The sequence below is a fragment of the Etheostoma spectabile genome, chromosome 16 (assembly GCF_008692095.1).
Source record: "Etheostoma spectabile isolate EspeVRDwgs_2016 chromosome 16, UIUC_Espe_1.0, whole genome shotgun sequence".
In the NCBI taxonomy this organism is placed as follows: Eukaryota; Metazoa; Chordata; class Actinopteri; order Perciformes; family Percidae; genus Etheostoma; species Etheostoma spectabile.
Genome location: NC_045748.1, coordinates 13,356,494 through 13,375,680, shown reverse-complemented (window position 1 = coordinate 13,375,680; position 19,187 = coordinate 13,356,494). Strand labels below are relative to the sequence as shown.

At 40.1% G+C, this 19,187-nt stretch overlaps 1 protein-coding gene across 13 annotated transcripts in view; it reads left to right on the top strand.

Annotated features, from left to right (window-relative positions):
- LOC116704521 (disabled homolog 2-interacting protein) overlaps nucleotides 1–18,946 on the top strand; it is a 154,575-nt gene extending 135,629 nt beyond the window's left edge. For 12 of the 13 annotated variants that reach the window (XM_032540076.1, XM_032540075.1, XM_032540074.1 and 9 more), the window contains 8 exons: nucleotides 451–687; nucleotides 840–1,041; nucleotides 1,758–1,945; nucleotides 4,048–4,936; nucleotides 7,139–7,276; nucleotides 12,808–13,010; nucleotides 13,089–13,176; nucleotides 15,067–18,946. In XM_032540076.1, the coding sequence (XP_032395967.1) occupies nucleotides 451–687; nucleotides 840–1,041; nucleotides 1,758–1,945; nucleotides 4,048–4,936; nucleotides 7,139–7,276; nucleotides 12,808–13,010; nucleotides 13,089–13,176; nucleotides 15,067–15,234 (2,113 nt within the window). In that variant the 3' untranslated portion in view covers nucleotides 15,235–18,946. The remainder of the gene's footprint in view (nucleotides 1–450; nucleotides 688–839; nucleotides 1,042–1,757; nucleotides 1,946–4,047; nucleotides 4,937–7,138; nucleotides 7,277–12,807; nucleotides 13,011–13,088; nucleotides 13,177–15,066) is intronic. The other variant, XM_032540077.1, reaches the window with a different exon arrangement.
- The last annotated feature ends 241 nt before the right edge of the window (nucleotides 18,947–19,187 follow it).

Sequence of the window (19,187 nt, the reverse complement as noted above, 5' to 3'; positions counted from 1 at the left end):
TGCCATGTCTAAGTCTGTTGCTAATGAGGCGGAGAGTGGGAGGGCAAGGTGGAGGCTGGGGGTGTGGCCTTGACCAATTGCCCCTTTGCTCTTTTGAAAGCCATGATGTCTCTCTTTCATTTGTGGGCTAAATTCTCTGGACGGGCAAAGCAGAGAAAGGGGAGGTAACCGTGCCCCTTATGAGGTCATAAGGGGCAAGATTCCAGATCGGCCCATCTAAGCTTTCATTTTCTCAAAGGCACAATACCCAGGGCTCGGGGGACCATAGGCGGGCTGGGGGAACCCATGTTAATGTAAAAATAACTTTAGAAAGTGACATTTTCATGCCATGGGACCTTTAAACATTTTATGTCTACTCCCTCTTTTTCACACACTGACATTTTATGACATAAAGTGGCATTTTGGTCCTCTTTTAAAAACAACTTCTGTCCTGTCTCTTTTTCTCCACAGTGTCTTTCCACGAGAACTGAAAGAGGTCTTTGCGTCATGGCGACAGGAATGCAGCAACCGGGGTCGACTGGACATCAGTGAGCGTTTGATCAGTGCCTCCTTGTTCCTGCGGTTTCTCTGTCCAGCCGTCATGTCCCCCTCACTTTTCAATTTGATGCAGGAGTATCCAGATGACCGCACAGCACGTACACTCACGCTCATCGCTAAAGTCACCCAAAACCTGGCAAACTTCACCAAGTGAGTGGACTGTTGTTTTTGTTTGTGTGGTGTGTTTAGACCGGACCGCATAACCCTTTCCTAGCTTTTCAGTGGAGAATTGTGGAATTTTCTAAACATTTCTGTATTACTCTTTGTCCCCGTTTCCCTTTCCTGTCCCTGTTTGCCATCAGATTTGGTAACAAGGAAGAGTATATGTCATTCATGAACCAGTTCCTGGAGCATGAGTGGACCAATATGCAGCGCTTCCTGCTCGAAATCTCAAACCCAGAAACAATCTCCAACACGGCAGGCTTTGAGGGGTACATCGATCTTGGCAGGGAACTCTCCACCCTGCACTCCCTCCTCTCGGAGGTTGTGTCCCAGATGGACCAGGTACTGAAGATGGCATGCTATTATTTAATATAATTTTTGTGCACAGCAAAGCCACCACCGTGCTTTGCAGGATACAATATACGACATTCTGTTGAAAACAATTTGAATTATTCTGAAAATATTCTGTAGATTTCCTAAAGGATAGGATTCAACTTTTACACAAGGTCCAAAGGTCTTTAATAAATTATCACAAGCTCGAGGATTTGATTCATGCTAAGACTACATTAGGATGTTTATCATACATCAATCAATAATTCATTATTGCATTACATAAATGGTGCACAAGCGGAGAACACTGTAAAGCCTCAGAAGTTGGGTGAGGCATATTAATGGTTTACAAGGACGTTAACGTTGGCTCTGGAAGCAGATGGGAAGCTGGTAATAATTAGATAAAGGGCAGATTCCCTTTTTTGGGGGGGGGGGGGTAGAGCATCCAGCTCTATGAAACAGTGTCATTCAATAATTCAGTAAATCACAGTGAGTCAGGTTGAGTCCATCAGACTGGCCGGCCTGATTTATTTTTCAGTATGTTTTCTGAATAAGAAAGTTGATTGCATGGAATAGGGAAACTATATAGGTCTAAGAAAATTCGTAAATATCAAATTCAGCGTGAAAAAAAAAAGCACGGAAATAAAATCCAAGTAATGCCCTAGCTGAAGTGGTCCAGAGTAAGATTTAATTTGGCTTTAAACTTAATGGTGTCTCTTTCTTCCCAGAGTGCCGCCTCCAAGCTTGGTCCTCTGCCCAGGATTCTGCGGGAGGTGAACACAGCTCTGTCTAACCCGTCCTGTGTCCAGATGACACCCGGACAGTCCTCAGAGCATATGGGCTCGCCTCCCGCTGAGGCAAGATGCGGCATCTCCACTGGCCTGCAGAAGATGGTCTTAGACAATGACCTTTCAGGGTAAGAAATATTTAAGATCTCATCTAGCACACGCTGACACACATACACACACACGTATTACACGTATTAATGTATGCAGATGAATGTATGGTTTGTTATTTTTGAATCATGAATAAAAGATTGCAACACAATTAGATGTTGCGTTCGAAATATGGCGGCACCTCCTAATTTTATCATTTAGGATCAAAGGTTGAGCCTATTATTTTCTATTTATTTTTCTATTTATCTCTAGTATATTGGAAGGTGTAATTGCATGTGGAAGAGTGAGCAGCACAGAAAAGACAACTGACAGTGAACAGGCTCGCTGACGTGTTGTGCAAACCCTAAATATAGGAGGATTAATACATATGGTTCTGTTCTTATTTAAAAAGCTTTATTTAAGTATTTGAAATGCAGTATATACAAATGACTCCATTTAAAAAATATCAGTACTTATTAGACCAATGTTTTAAAACAAAAAGTTCTTAAACAGTCCTTTTATTACTAAACCAACAAAGAAAGGGTGGCTTCTTGCAACCTTTGGAACAGCCCACCAGTTTGTAGAAGGTCACTTACCCATGAATCCCAGCGCCTATCGAAAACACAGAGGGCGCTTTGCCTCCGCCATAGATTGTGTTCTCAAACTACCGGTTCTGCTGAGTGTTAATGTTTGTCAGCCGAGGCCATGACACAGCGAGAGTGTCAGCCCCGCTTGTTTACATCTTTCAGATGAAACCTCGTTTACTCTCTGCAGATGAATACACACTCTGACAGCACCTTATCTCGCTTATCTCCTGTCCTCTTACTCCCTGGCAGAACAATGGCAAGGTGACACTTAGAAAGATTAACATGAAGGCACAGGCACCCACAGGAGGAGAAGCCAGACGTTAACGACAGTAAATATAACACCAGAACACAAGCAGGCAGATGAGATCATACTGCACATAACAGGAAGCGAGTCCGACAGCTGGTATCGTTATGGCAATCTGGGGCCCAGGATCAATAGAACTAATTACATGTTACCCCTATATGACCTGCTGTTAGAGCCTATGTCACAGTATATGTTTATGTATTGATGTACGTGTGTTTCTATCCTCATCAGCAAGCTTTGAGACTGCATTTGAATAAGCTCATGATTCTCACCTAGTTGCTTCTCATCCCCCAAAGTGACATGAACAAAAAAGTAGGAGAAAGAAAAGGAGAGTGCCAAGATCGAGAGAGGGAAGAAATTGAGCAGAATGAAGAGGAGAAAGAAGTTAGGAGGGGAGGGTAATGGAACAGAGGGAGAAGGACACATAAAGAGGGAGGAGATGAGCGTGATGTGAATAATAGAGATTATTGGAAGATAAATCACGTCTGTCAAGGTAATCGTCTTCTAGCAATAAAGCCTCCATCTGCCGGCTGAAGGAAAGGAAGAAAGGGGAAGGTGGGGGGACGAGGGACAAAGCAAATGAGTGCAGAGGCCACACATTTTCAAAAGCTGGACTTATGACTTTATTCTACCTATACTGTTACAATAGCTAAGCATTTTATCTTAATGTTAATCTAATGTTTAGGTTTGCTGTTTGTCTGTAATGACCAGTATCTTATGGTGGCTGATGTTAGCAAACTTTGCTTTTTGGGGCACATTACTGATTCATGACTCTTTTCCTCTTGTTTTACTTTTACAATACCTTAGTACTTACTTTAGTTTAACAATAGTTTTTTAGCATTTAGCAGTGTCTACTGTTAATCAACAGTTGCTGTGCGTAGTCTTGCTTTAAGTTTCTCTTAGGTTCCATATAAGGTTGTTTCTAGCATTTGAAATCTAACAATTATTTAATTGGTGATTTTATTAATTGTATTTTTTTGTTAAATTCGGATTACTGATCTTATTACATATTTTGCGTCATAGGTTGCTACACATTGCTGCCTATTTTAACTAGGACACAGATTTTTAATCTCAAAGAAGCTTTCTTCACAGAGATTTGATTATGCATTTACATTTAAATACAGGAAGACTGCAGAATTATAATTGTGTTGTTGTTCCACAGCTCAAGGTTATCACTTGTGACTGATCGTAATTGGCTGAGGTTTTAAAATCCACACCAGAATGACTTTGTTTTTTGGTCTGTTTCTTTCAGATTAGTTGACTTCACCAGGTTACCCTCCCCTACCCCAGAAAATAAGGACCTATTCTTTGTGACAAGGAGCTCAGGGATCCAGCCTTCTCCAGCACGCAGTTCAAGCTACTCTGAGACCAATGAACCTGACCTGGGCATGGCCAATGGCAGCAAGAGTCTGTCCATGGTGGACCTCCAGGACCCCCGCAGTCTGGAAGGTGGCCCAGCTCCCAATTCCTCAGATGCCCTGGGTGAAGGCCTAACCTCTGGGGGAGGCTGGTCAGCCAGAGTCCCACAAGGCAACATCCCTGGAGGTCCCACTCTGAGGAGGCTAGGCCAGAACCCCACCACCCTGGCCACAGAAAGCACCCCAGGCCGACCCGCCCAGCTACTAGCCCCCCTCTCCTTCCAGAACCCAGTCTACCAGATGGCGGCCTGCCTGCCTGTGTCCCCTCGCGGAATGACCGACTCAGGCTCAGAGTGCCACAGTTCTGTCAGTTCCCATAGCAACAATGAGGACGGACCAGCAGGAGGGAAGCATGCCTTCCTGAACCACGGTGGAGGTGGAGGAGGTGGAGGTGGTGGGAGCAGCGGGGATGAGTACACCAGGCGATCGGGGGAGTTCAACCGCCGACAGCTGTCCCTCACAGAAACACAGCATCAGCCCACCGTCCCCAGACAAAACAGTGCCGGCCCGCAGCGGAGGATAGACCAGCCTCCTCCTCAGAGCATTACTCGGGGCCGCACACCCCCAAATCTTCTCAACAGTGGACCCTACCCCCGGCCCTCCTCTGGCAACATGATGACATCTTCACCCGACTGGCCCGGCAGCGGCGCACGGCTACGACAGCAGTCCTCTTCCTCCAAAGGTGACAGTCCTGAGACCAAACAGAGGGCTCAGCACAAACAGGTATGGGACTCGCAATGAAGCCTACACATACAGTAAAATAATTGAGGATGATACTCATTAGGCTGTTATTCAAGACAGCCAACTATAACGGTCTTAGTCTATGTAATCACCTGAAATTACAGTCATGGAAAAATGTTCCTACAATAAAACGCCCATGTGTCTCAAAGCATGTTGAAAAAGGCTGTGTGGGGGCACAGACACTCACATTGTGCCCTTATAGTCATTGTGCATACAGGCAGCTCATCCCTATGCCACTGTTTTACTGGTCAAGTTTAATGGGCTGAGAATGAGGGTGTTGAAAGCACGATTATCATTTTATTAACTAGCATTATATATACTCAGACTCAGGCAACAGAAAGCCGACTTCATGGATACAAACAGATATAGGATATTACTGGATTTGTGCATTGATAGAATGTATTTGTCAGTGTGTGGCGTCACAGTGGGAGGTTTCCTTTCTTCAATGCCTTCACTGGTAAGTCTCTGTTCAATATTGGCAGGTCAGAACTATAGGCCGTAATTTAAAACACCAGCCAATGGTTTCCCTTGGTAACTGGCTGAAGGGGAGGGTATCTGCATAGTAACCATAATGCTCTGCTCTCTTCTCTATGGACTATTCTACAGGATTGACTGATGTCACCAAACCCTAATTTAATTTGTATGTTAGGAAAATTCAGCACACACATTTATTATCAGTGGTTGAAGCAGCAAACTTAAGTCCAGAACCTTAAAGCCACTATGCGTACATTTTTTGTGTTTTTTTTCATTGTAGTATCTTTTAAATGTCGGCCCCTCCATTGCTCTGGTCCAGAATGAAATATCTCAACAACTATTGGATGTATTGCCATGAAATAATACACATGAATGGTCCCCAGAGAATGAATCCTAACAACTTTTGTGATCCAGTGATCCTTTTTCTCTAGCGCCACAAGCAGGTTAAATTCTTCACTGGTCCAGTGAAAAATCTCTACGTGGATTGGTTTAAATTTTGTATAAACATGTATTGTTCCCAGATGATGAACCCTACTGACTTTGGTGATACCCTGACCTTTCCTCTTCTACCACCATGAGGTTGACATTTGTGGTTTTGAGTGAAATGTCGTGACAGCTAATTAATGGATTGCCATGTAATCTGGTACAGACATTTGTGTTCCCTTCAGGATGGACTTTCGGTGGTCTAGCTCCATCATCAGGAAAAAATTTTAATATGTCCAATACTTGGGTTCATGACCACATACATGCAAACTAATCACATTCCCGTCAGCCTCAAATATACTTGGTGTTTACTGCTAATTAGCTAATGTTAGCATGCTACATGCCAAACTACCACTGTGAAAATGGTAAACATTGGTAAACACATTGTTTTTTTTATACTACCACTAGGGGATGCCAAAGTCTGAAATATTTAAATGCTGCATAGTGGCTTTAAGTTGCTTCCAATTGTATGTCAATTGCATGTTCAAAAAAGATAAAATAATGGTTTGTTTTCTAAAATAAAAACAGCTGAATCTTAATGTATATCTTATATCTATATCTTAATTCAACCTGTTTGAATGAAAATGAACCTTTTCTAACAGGTTCTCAATGAATTGACATCAGTCACTAACAAGGGTACTAGTTAAGTTATGATACATTTTATCTGTGGGCTGACACAAAACAAATATTTGATTGTGTCTGTTTGTAGTAATTCAGAATCCGATATTTCAGCCTTTTCAAAAGCCCGTAATGCTAATAAAAGTGCTGGACTATAAAGAAACATCCTACGTTTCCTCTAATGTACTGAAACAGCCCACGGCCACCTTCTCTACTCATCTGTACTTCAGATGACTGGCAGATGGAAACTAACACACCTTAACTTATAGTATCTGCCTCCAGGCTCATTTCATTTCTCACATTTAGTCTTACTGTATTTACCTTCCTTGCTGCCAGTATGACACTGTAGGTGCACACACTCGCACATGTTTAAGTCAGTGCTTTGAAGTGTGTGCTCCGGTGTATGTGTGAGCTTGAAGACAGAGGTGTGTATCCATTCCACCTGCTGCTTTCAGTCCAGTTGATTTGGTGCATTTCAAGCTTATTTCTGTTGTTTCTGTGCTGTGATTGCAACCTGCCCCCCTTCCCCTCCCTGTCACTTGCACTCGGCTCATGTGTGCGTGTGTGTGTGTGTGTTTGTGTGCGTGTGTGTTGTGTTGTGTTCACTAGGCCCCCTCCCCAGTGAACCCTAGTGCGTTGGACCGCACAGCAGCCTGGCTATTGAATATGAATGTGCAGTATTTAGACCATGAGGGGATGGAGCCCGAGTCACTGAGAAACAGAGAGGATCTGTCTCAGGTGGAGAAGGTAACTTGCCTCCTCATCCAACCTTTGACCTTTACCAACCCCCCCCCCCTTTTCACAATCCACCTCAACCTTTCAGCCCTGATACTCACACTTAACTATCCTTCCTTTCTTTACCCCTCATTAGTTCCCACATACCCGCTCCTCCTTAAAACACCCCTTCTCCACTTAATTGTCTGCTGGATTTATTCCAACTCCCTTTCCTCTAAACCTGAGGTCTCGTAGACATACCCAAATTGTCACTTAAAATCGTAATATGCGCATTTATTACAGAAAATTGAGGTAAATAGGACATATTGTGTGTCAGTCTGGCTCTGTATGTGACCCCATAATACCTCAATCTCCTATTATCTCGAAATTGGCTTTTCAGTAATGTTCAGGCTGTTTTTCGAGGATGTTTTATTGCCTTTTTCACAGCCAACAGAGTGGGCTTGGTTTTGGCTATTACCAGCAGGAAAGTCATAGCAATAATGGCAGAAAATAGTTATTAAAGTCAAAATAACTGTGAGGCTAAATACAGCAGGCAAGAAAATCAGCATGGTTGTCAGCAGGAGCCAGTATTGAATATCAGGACAAGGGTTGTTTTTGTTATCGATTAATCTGATCATTATTTCCTCGATTATCCTATGTCTATTTCAAAAAATAGTTTAGAAAAATACCTGTTGTTCTTTTCAATAGCCCAATGAGATGTATTCCAAAAAAAAAAAGAAATTCCAGTTTACTATCATAAATGAAATGAAAAGCATCAGATTCTCACATTTGAGTAGCTGGAATGTTTGGTGTTTTTACCTGAAAAATAACTCAAACAGTTAATAATAATTACAGCTGTCAATCAATTCATCTTCTAAACATTAGATTTTAACTTAGCTAACAATACACTTGTATCTGTTATATAAATGAAGAATAAGTTTTAAAAATACACTGTGCAATATTTCATCAATGTTAAATGATGTTAAAAGTGTTGTTTTAACCTTCTTACTTTATTTATAAAATGTCCCACCACTTTGAATAACTCCACACACCCTCACAACTTTATCCTCTCTTTCTTAGCATTTTTGGGATGAACTTAAAAGGCCAAAGCAGATGTGTGTATGTGTGTGTGTGTGTGTGTGTGTGTGTGTGTGTGTGTGTGTATATACACATGCATTTATGTGAGAGATGGAGACAGAAAGAGGCTTTCTGCTGCTTCCACTGCCCACGTTCCTGCTTTTCTTCTCAGCAACCTTTACAACTGTTCACCCTCTGCTTCGCTTCCATGCTCCCCCATTTTTATTTATCTTTTCCATCCATAATGAATACAAACCTGTCATCCTAACATAGCTCATACTTTATGGAAGCCAGCAGCCCAGGCAGGAAGAGCAACCAAAGAAGGCAATAACTTCAGTCTTAACAAAAAAGCCGCAGCCACCCTAAAATAGCAGAGCAGCAACATGAGAAGGATTGGAAAACAGTACATCTTCCACAGCAGCTTAGACACAGGCTGCAGCTAATGGTCTGCACAGTCTTAACAAAACAGGTCCACAGTAGCCATCTATGAATATATAAGAGCAAGCAATGCAAGCATAGCAAGTGTGAAACACAGGAAGGTTGAATTTCTGTGCAGTGCATTTCATTTTATCTTGATGTTGGAGTCTGCATTAACCCTTGTGTTGTCCTCAAGTCAAATTTGACCAATTTCTGTATTAGAATTATGGGTTTCTTTGAACCAGATTGCCAAAATAACATGAATGCATGGATGTACGTTATATGTAAGCCATGTAAAATTAATGATTATATATATATAATATTATTAATATTATATAATGAATATTTATAGCATTTGATATAAACTGTGATCCACTCAACATCCTCTGATCTGAACTACGAGTCCAAATAATCCACAATTTCTGTTTTTTTTAACAAAAGAAATTGGTAAAGTGACAAAAATGTTTCAAAAAGCATAAAAAAACATTAAAAATAAAAAAAGTTAATTTGCAATTTTGACAAGTTCACAGTCTCCGGGAAGGCAACACAAGGGTTAAGTTGAGGATGAATGTTTCAGTCTTTAGGAAAAATGCAAGTTTTTGTTTTTCTTTATTGCCAGATTATACAAAATGTGCAACTGCATAAAAAAAGGAAATGGAACCGAAAATCAAATAGAAATGTATAACAGTTATATACAACATTTATTATATTAAGAAACTAAATTAAAAAGGGAAACAACAGTGTCAATGTCTTTTCCAAAAAGCAGACAAGAAATCATGAATTAAATACTTTAGCTGTATTACAGAAAATGCGATTAATGACCATCTTGTTGATTTCATCAATCATCTATGTAATAACCATATTTTGACATTTCTATAATTCACCTAAGTTTAATGACCGACAAGTCCTTCTTTAATATTTAATTGTGGGTCTCATAATCAAAAAATAACTCTATCATCAGCAACATTTGGATTCTTGATGTTAAATTATTTAGCTTATTCACTCCATTTCCAAATTGTATTAACTGAGTATCCTTTTTTTAGATATTGATCCATTTCAGGGGTCAGTTTACTATAGGTGGTGTGTAAACATTTTGGTTTACTGCTTGTTTGATTTTGCAATATTTGTGTGATCATTTATATTTTGGAGGTGATACATGTAGTTCTAAAATCTCTCTCCTGTATTTGGACTTTCACAGGTTTGGTTTCTCCATCCATTTTCCCAATCTCTTTCTTTTAACGGTCCTTCTAGCTCTGAGTTCCATTTAGACTTTCAATTGTGTCCTGGAAATGATGTGAGTTCAGTGTTGTTGTGGTTGCTGATACAGTCTACCTTGATCCTCATCAGGTGTACCACCAGGTCAGCAGGTGCAGAGATGCATCTGTTCCAACCACCTTTGTTTTCCAACTCTCTTTTGTCCTGTTCTGTGTTATCAAATCAAAGAACAGTAGCAAATAAAGAAAAACACGGACAATATACCGTCTGTTTTATAATCCTTTACCACCATAACAGATTAAAAATACTTACATCTCCCACCAAAATACACAGGAATATATTTATGAAAGGTCAGTGATGCCAAGGCACAGGGCTTTATCTCAGCAAAACTTTTATTACACAAAAAATTCAAATGTAGTCAAAATATGCTATTAAACGTGTTAATGTTGGACTAAAATGTTTTTTCGGTGTTCAATGCTGCAGTTAAATAAAGACAGAGAAGAGGAGAACATCCGATTAATCCTGAGGTTTTTTTCGACAGTTTGATTTCCTTCTCATATGATGATAGATATACAGTAGAGGATGCAGGGAAGAGAGAAGAGTGTAGGGCGGGGCTCGGACATTAAGTTACATTTATTAAATGGGCCAGTTTTTTTTTTTTGCATTGTTTATTTGGTTGCCAATGTTTGTGGGGTGGAAACAAACTTTTTAGTTTTTTTCATGTAAGTATACATTTGAAATAGGAATTGAAGGGCTTCATTTCAGCACCATGCACTGCGCAGAACAAGACATATTTTTCAATGTTTTGCATGCCTTTCTTATGAGGTCATATTTTTTCGGGCTTTAAATTAGTTTGTGTTTACATTATCTACAGTAACTCTTATAAGCATAAGTTTCAATGTAAACTATGAAAGTTGGAGAGACAGATTTGTCCCTCGTTTGCCTACCACTGGCGGAGGGAAAGATGAGTAGATGTGTTGTGCGTTTGAGAGAGAACAGTGCAGGACAATGGCAGTCACAGATACAGTACATGTCATTAATTCTCAGGGGATCTAGTGACATGAGCAGAGCGATATTACAGATAGAGAGAGTAGTGGAGAAAAGGGTGGAGGGGCCCATAAGGTAAATCGATTTGAGGTCACCATACCGCTCCGATGGGAAAAATGTCCCAGTGGTGGGCAGGGGAGTGACAAGGAAAAATAAGTTGAAGGTGACGAGGAAAGATAAATGATCCCAGCAGCATCCTCGCTGTGTGTAATTGAATCTGCTCGTTCAGGGTGCTTTGATAGTTTGTCTTTCGCAGTGTTCTCTTTCAGTTGTTGCTGAATAATGAGCTGGGTCATGTTCACTTATAATACAAAGATAAACTGTTCATTTAGATTTTTTTCTTTTGTTTTGACAGTAATTTGTTGGTCTAAAAATGCCCTTTATTGAAAGATTGATACTTAAATTTTGATTTGTTTTAGGGAATGAGTCACTCTCAGCTATAAGGAAGGAGACTTCTGACGAGGTTAATATCATCAGCCAGAAAGACCAAGAAACGGCAGTTAGGATGGAGCTTTACACAATGTAGTATTTTCTTTAAAACAACCGAGAAGACAAAGATTTAATCAAGGAAAGCAAACTGATTATAATTAAGGCTAATGATCTGATTACACCTTTTACTCATGCTCGCAGCATGGCTTTAGGGATGTCAATGTCGGTCAACTGGCCTGGCAATTTTGTACAGACATTCAATCGGTACAAAGGAGTCCTGGGATCGTACTGATCCTGTACTGTCACTATGAGGTTGGAATTGTTTTTTGTTAGTTTCTTCTGTCATAAAAATTGCCATAAAATTTAACCCGGAAATTCATGTATCTTAGAGGCTGAATTTTAATAGATATGGCAATTGTTCAACTTTTCATCACAACAAAACCTAATTTGTCCCATACTTTGTTTTATGACCAAATTCCTGCAGAACTACTGACAGCCTCAGCTGCACTTTGTATTTACTGCTAATTAGCCAATATTAGCATGCTAAGTCTGTAAAACATGCTAAACATCAGCATGTTAACATTGCAAGCATTTAGCTCAAAGTATCACTGGGCTTTAGTAAAGCCTCACAGAGCTGCTAGCATGGCTGTAGACTCTTATTCTTGTTTCCCTGTCTGTAGTGTCACTCTCACTGGTCTTGCAGTGACACGCTGACTGATCACAGTATCCCTCACTGTTGTAAGAAATGTGTTTTTCTGTCCAGAAGAGATTTGATTTCTCCATTAGTTTCCCCCTTGCCTGAAGAAACTCCTTCAATCGCCTCTCTGAGGTCCAGCGAGAGGTCAGGGAGAGATTTTCAGAGCTTATTTCACAGACTAGACTCCGACTTGACTGGTGGCATCCCTCCCTCCTCACCTACTCTTTATCTTTATCCATCCTAAACTTTCTTTCTTTTCTTCCTCTCACTGTTTATTGCCAGTTTAACCTCTCAACAGGTCATTGGTTTCAGAGCTAAACCAGAGGATTGACTCTGGAAAACTGAAAGCTTCTCCCATGTTAGTAGGAGAAGAAAAATAATAATTTGATTAAAAAGAACATTTTTCGAGGGGCAGCTATACAGGTCTAAAATGGAAGAGCAATAATGAAAATGGCTTGTAAATGAATGTGATTCCCTTCTCTATTCTAGACAGAAATTAAACTCTCAGTAACAAGAGGACATGATCTCAGGCCTGATTGAGAGATTTCTTTTTTGTTTTTGTCGGCTATGGTAATGAAGAAGGGGGGCATTGCTGATAGGGTTGATGATGCTGAAAATGATCGTGATGATAGTGAAAACAGCGATGATGAGAGTCTCCTCATCTCTCTGACTCTTTGTTCAGTACCAGCAGGAGATCGCAGTGCTGCAGGAGAAGCTGCGGGCGTCGGTGCAGAAGCTGGAAGAGTACGAGGCCCGTTTGAAGGGTCAGGACGAACAAGCACAGAAGGTGCTGATGGAGTACCAGGCCCGGCTGGAGGAGTCGGAGGAGCGCCTGCGCAGACAGCAGGACGACAAGGACCTCCAGATGAAGGGCATCATCAGCAGGTAGGGAGAGGAAGACGCTGTCCAAATGCCACTTTGTGTTCTGTTCTTAAGGTTTTAATTACGTTGTCTTGTTTGCAGGTTAATGTCAGTGGAAGAGGAGCTAAAGAAGGATCATTCAGACATGCAGGCAGTGGTAGACTCTAAACAGAAAATCATTGACGCTCAGGTCAGTTTGATCTTTTTTTTCATGTTCATTTGCAAATGTGTGGTAGCACGTACATCTGTCTTTAATTTCAATGTGAGGTAGGTTCCGTTAGGTAGTTGTTGTTTTTTTTATCCTACCTGTGCATGTTATTATATTATTGCATATTTCCTCCTTTGTTGCTTTTTTGCACTAATAAAGAAATACAAAGAAAAAATCTTTCACATGTACAATACAGAAAATAGCTAAAACCCGCTGTGCTGGTTGCATATGGCTCTGTAGATACTTCTGTCTGCGCGAGTCAAATTTGTATGTGCTGTCACTTGCGTCCTCTGCTCGAGGAAACAAAGGGTCACAGAAATACAAAGAGATGTTTAATTCATAGCCGTATCAGCTCTAGCATTGACGAGCTTGAATGGCTGAGCAGAATTTCTCCCTCCCACTCTCTCTTATAAATCATACATTTACAAATGTCTTATCTAGTTTTCTGTCAACATGTAGCTCTTCATGCGGTTCTTATTCATATAAAACTGTTCAAAATCTGTCTTAGGAAACCCAAAAAGTGTTGCTTTAGAGCTGCGAGGAATTCGGAATGTTGATTGTTGGGAATGTAATTATAAATTAAGCAGAGAATGATTGTGTGGGTGTAACTGTTGCAAGAACGGATTAAGCCCTGCTGTAGTGTTTGTTACAGCTGTCTGTGGACAACATTTCTTCTACATGCTGGAAAACGTGTACATTATATGTATCCAAACACAGACACACAGTTAAGCTCAAATGTGCCTCTTTGGAGATTAATGTCAAAATGATTTAACAACAGAATTGGCGGGGGGAAACCAATGATGCTGCACCATGACATTTGCACAAACCCAGATATGGACATCCATAGGTGATTAATCTCCTTCACGCCTAAAGTAATGAGACTTTGCATCTGCAAACAAACACGCCACAGTAAGGCAATAAGTTGTCTCCCTCAGTAAACAGGCATAGAGAATGAAAATAAAAAAATCTCATTATGAAGACAATGAGGGAAGTGTGCTTCTGTGGCTCAGTGCTGCCTACATTATATAATTAACTCGGTGAGCCTCATGCAATAACCACTCATACAGAGAGATTCATAAGTGCCACATAATTTGTTGCGTATTTCCCCCACTTAGACTCTTTTGTTGGGTAAGAAATGTATTAGGGGTACGTGTGGTACAAGTCGTATACAGATGTCTCCTGTAAAACACTCAACATATAATGCCTTCGTCTGAATTAATTTGGAGATTAAATGTGTTACAGAAATCAGCTAAATAAAAACTACTGCATCATGGCTCGCGAATTTTTCTTAGATTTTGCCATTAGTAGTTTGGTGTGAAATCCATAGAAATTCTCACAGTCTAACAGCCTCCGGGTCTATATTGAAGTTGTTGTCCAAGGAAACATTAAAACACTCCATTAAAGAGCGTTGTTTGGAATACAAACAGTGCTAAATTTGTTACGTTTGTGTCTGCTGATTTCCGACCGCAAGGCTTGAAGCTCCACAGTGTAAAGATTCTTCTTTGTACTTTTTGGTAACATTTTTGTGAATGAAACTTGTCTGCAAATGGAGCAGAATTATATAATTTAGCTTTATACGGTGATTTGGGGGCCTTGATAATGCATATAATAAGGTCTTACTAATGCACACCTCCTTAGGAACCGGTGATAAGTTCAGGTTTAAACAAGCAAACAAGTTTGTGCAATTAAAAAAGGTTTGGTAAATTCAACTTGTACAGTCAAGCCTGACACTAATATGTAAGAGATCTTTAGGATAAGAATACAAATATGTTCTTGCATAACCTCCACCTGAGTAGGAACAAATCATTGTGGCTTGTCTGTAAATATAGATTCTACAATATGTTCTCTAACTGTGTTTATGTGTGTGTGCAGGAGAAGCGCATAGCATCGTTGGATGCAGCCAACGCCCGTCTGATGAGCGCTCTGAGCCAGCTGAAGGAGCGCTACAGCATGCAGACCCGCAACGGCATCTCCCCCACCAACCCCACCAAACTGCAGATTACTGAAAACGGAGAGTTCAGGAACAGCAGCAATTGCTAGACAGACTGGCATCTGCCCCGAGTGTGTGTTGAGTGCCTGCGTGTGTACAGTTATTCAGTGAGAGGACATGCATGGATGGTTGCATGCCTGTTTGAAAGACTGCAAAGGCTTGCGTGTGTTTTTAAAAGCGGACAGAGTACTTTTGGAAGACATTTCAACTTTTTTTGGACACCAGTGCAGAAGTGAGGTCATCAATCTGAGGGGCCCAACAGAAGAGGCGGGACTTCAGCAAAACAGACAGATCCCCAAGAGAATAAGATCACCCAACGGCCTTTTATTACAAGGGTGACGGCCAGAGGAGGCGGGGCAGAGCTTGTAAATATGAAACTTAAAGCTGTCAATCAGACAAACACTTTGCTAGTGGATGTATGCAGTCGCTGGGGCAGATCAAGAGTCTGCCTATGCCTGGGACAAACCACTATATAACCACACACAGTGACAACCACCAGACACGGTCACCCTAGCAACCTTCCTCTCCTGCTCTCTCTCCTTAGTCTTCTCCCTCTTAACGACCAAGTGGACCCACTTAAAAACAATAACACGCATTGAGAATTACCACGTTAGATGTCTTGAGAGGATTCCTTTCTAGTGCTTTATTTTAAAGTCATTGTTTATAACGAACCAAATAGAAGCTCAAAATAGATATTTTTAGTCCAAAATTATCTTTATTCCCCTTTTCACTCCTTGGGTGTTCCTGAGCGTCCCGATGAGCCCTGCTCCCTCCCCCCCCCCATCCCTATGTAGTGCACTTTGTGAGAAGCTATTGGTACATGAAACGCCTTAATTAAGGAACACACCTCAACTTTATCCCACAGCTCTCTTATTTCTGAAAAAAGGCACAACTTATACTGTGGATTTGTAAAGGATAAAAAATAAAATTGTACACACATAAATGTATTATGAACACTAAAGTAAATGAATTCTATGTGATACTATATTAATGAAATTTAATATAGATGTATGCATTTCTTTTCTTCTATAGAGTATACGCACATATCTATATTTGATAATCTCAAATATAAAAGCAGCCCTTTATTTAGGAGTGAAATCTAGTTTTATTTTCTTCTCTTACGCTCAAAGACTGTAGTGTGTAGCTTGCTTTAGAGCCCTGGAGGAGATCACATCGAGCAGTGATCAGCACCATTGCCTCAATCACCCCTTCCAATCTCCATGACGCTTAACCCTTTACATACAGTATGCACTACATTTGAGAGAAATGTCTGTAAAGTAGTTCTAACAGCTCTGGCGTAGCTTGCACACCTTGCACAGTCAAGTGATCGGTCTTCTGGTGCTTATCATTGCTCTTACACAGATCAATTAAACCCAGATTTAGGTTTTAGACAAATGTGTGGTCTTCTCACTCTAGTAGCACAAGAGCTATTGAGCGACATGTGTTTAGACACGTCTCACTCATACTATACACTGGACTGGTGAGCCGTTGTAATAATGGCCTCCTTAGTTACAACATTTTCTCTCTAACTGCTTTGTGGTAATGAAGTATGCTGCATCCAAACTGTGACTCTATTAATTCAAGTGGCATCATCTCGCTCTCTCTGTCTGTTTTTCTTACTCGCATCCACCCTCCCTCCATCCCTCGTTCTTCTGAATGTGAAGATGCTAACTCCCAGTTGGTCTTAACATTGGGTTAGGTCCTTCTAATATTTCCTCGCATTGCTGTCACTGCTCCATACCATTTCAGCATCTGTATTTTGTATATTTTTGTACTCATTCTTCTTAACCAGTAAACAGACTGTATACATCAAGTGTGAGGCTCTGCATGCTTCATCCTCGCTTTAGAGCCAATGGTAGCGTCAGTATCACCATTTGTTTTCTTTTGTTGCCAATTCGAAGGTGATGATGACGATGAATGCTTTGCCGCAGACATATACAGTAAATATATGATAACCAAGTGCATCAAGAGGCTGGACAGCCTGGGAATGTGTAAATAAAATGCTCACACTATTTTTACCTAATGTTAACAGAGCTTTTTGTAAATGTATCTTGTGCTCAAACTCTGCTGTATCAATATGGATATTGTAAATACAAAATAGCTCAGTCGGTCATCTGTCCTCATTTAGTAGAACTATAAAATTAAATTAACCTTTCAGTGTTATCCCTGTTCTCCCTGTTAAAGCTATTGTTTTGTATTTAGAGTGTAATATGACTAGCCAAAAAAACTAAGTAGGAGTTTGACTCTTGGGAAGTTGTGGAGGATGCCAAACAATCCTGTATGTCTCATCGGTCTGGCTCTATGCACTTTTACATTCAGTGGTTGGTGTTAATTGTTAGCTTAATTCTTCTTTTTTAGCACAGCACCTGTTCCAGGTGTTTAAAAATGTGTCAAAGTTAAAAACCGAAGAAAGGGATTTTTGGTATAGCTCATTCACAAACAGGTGTATTTATGTTTTTTTTTCCTTTTTGAATAGAAAGGAATAACCTCAGACTGAAGATTCCTCTTATTGCAAAATATCTGAGATATATATGACTTTTCTCCTCAGCATATTTTACCAGGCATTCAATCCTAAAACAATATTGGTCAACTGCAGTGATTAAAGCGAGACTGTTCCTTTCAAATGAATAGCTGAATTCATTAGCAATAAAATGCACTGCATTGTTCAATTCAATACATTCAGAAGTTGTGAACTGCTAACTGAACAGCCTTGTAGCTAAATGGTCTTTTTTACCAGTAGCATTTGGGCATAATGTTAGCTTGAATGTCCAAAATTCAAGTAAATTTTACTGTAAAAGCTACATTACACGTTCCGCATTTTAGCTAAATGCTAAACAGCTCACAACTGTTTAGCATTTACACTCGCTAAACAAATGTCAATAATGATGCTAACGTTGCAGCCTTACTTGGTCTTAGCTAACATTAGAAAATTGTCGGTTCATTGTTCTGTAAAAGGCACTTCACATGATTTACACCATGTATGTATTAAGAGAAGATTTACACTAGCTAAACAGTTGGAAACTGTGATGCTAACAGTACAGCCATAGAAATAGAATGCTTATCCGGCATGTAATAACAAGTAGCTTTTGGTGGCTAAGGTAAGCTAACGTAACTAAATTTAAATGCATTTTGCTGCGTAATAATTGCTGCATTACGGATTGAGTCCAGCGATCTTTGATTCTCTTAGCCTTTTAGCTTAATGCAAAGCTATTGTTTATCTAAATTGATAAGTGCCGTTTTGCATTTAGTTAAAACAGAGGATTAGCATTACATAATTTAGCAGTGGCGGTTGTTAAGCAAAGATTACAGTCTCTCTTTAAACTGCAGTGTAGGCCTACAGTAATAAAAAATAACTGATAAAGGGCAGTCTTGTGTCAGTACATCTACAACAAGTACAGAGAATGCAATCTTATGTTGATTTCTAATTCGACTTCAGTTCATTTATTCCATCCATGTTCCCACAGTTCTAACTTAGTCAGAAACCCATGAGCTCCCTCTTGACAGTTCAGCCCGTTCTACAAAAGATCAATCAAATATATAAAGCTATAAATAAAGTAAAATATGTTGTATGTTTTCTATTATCTTGTAGAAAATACTTTTGTAAGTATGTTGAAAGTATAGAGTATTTGCTGGATTCTGCTTCCTTTGACGACAGTGACAAAACAATAATGTACAGAGGAACTTGTGTTGACAAAATGTGGCTGTGCAATTTATGTACATTTGCAACTAGACCTATTAAAGTTTTATTTAGCTATTTTAAAATCTTTGATCTCTGACGTTTTGTGTATGTAAAATGTAAATTAAGCTTAATTTGAGTTTGTGCAAGAAGAATCACATTCATGAAATACTAAAGCAGGCTTAGATAAATGACAAGCAGCAAGAGAGACCATGTTCAGACTCGAGGTCCAAAGGCAGAACGGGGTGCGTGATGGAGGGATGTAACAGACTGGTTTGAGCAGTGTCTATTCCTCAGCAAGCCTGACCTACATACTGCCTGATTGTT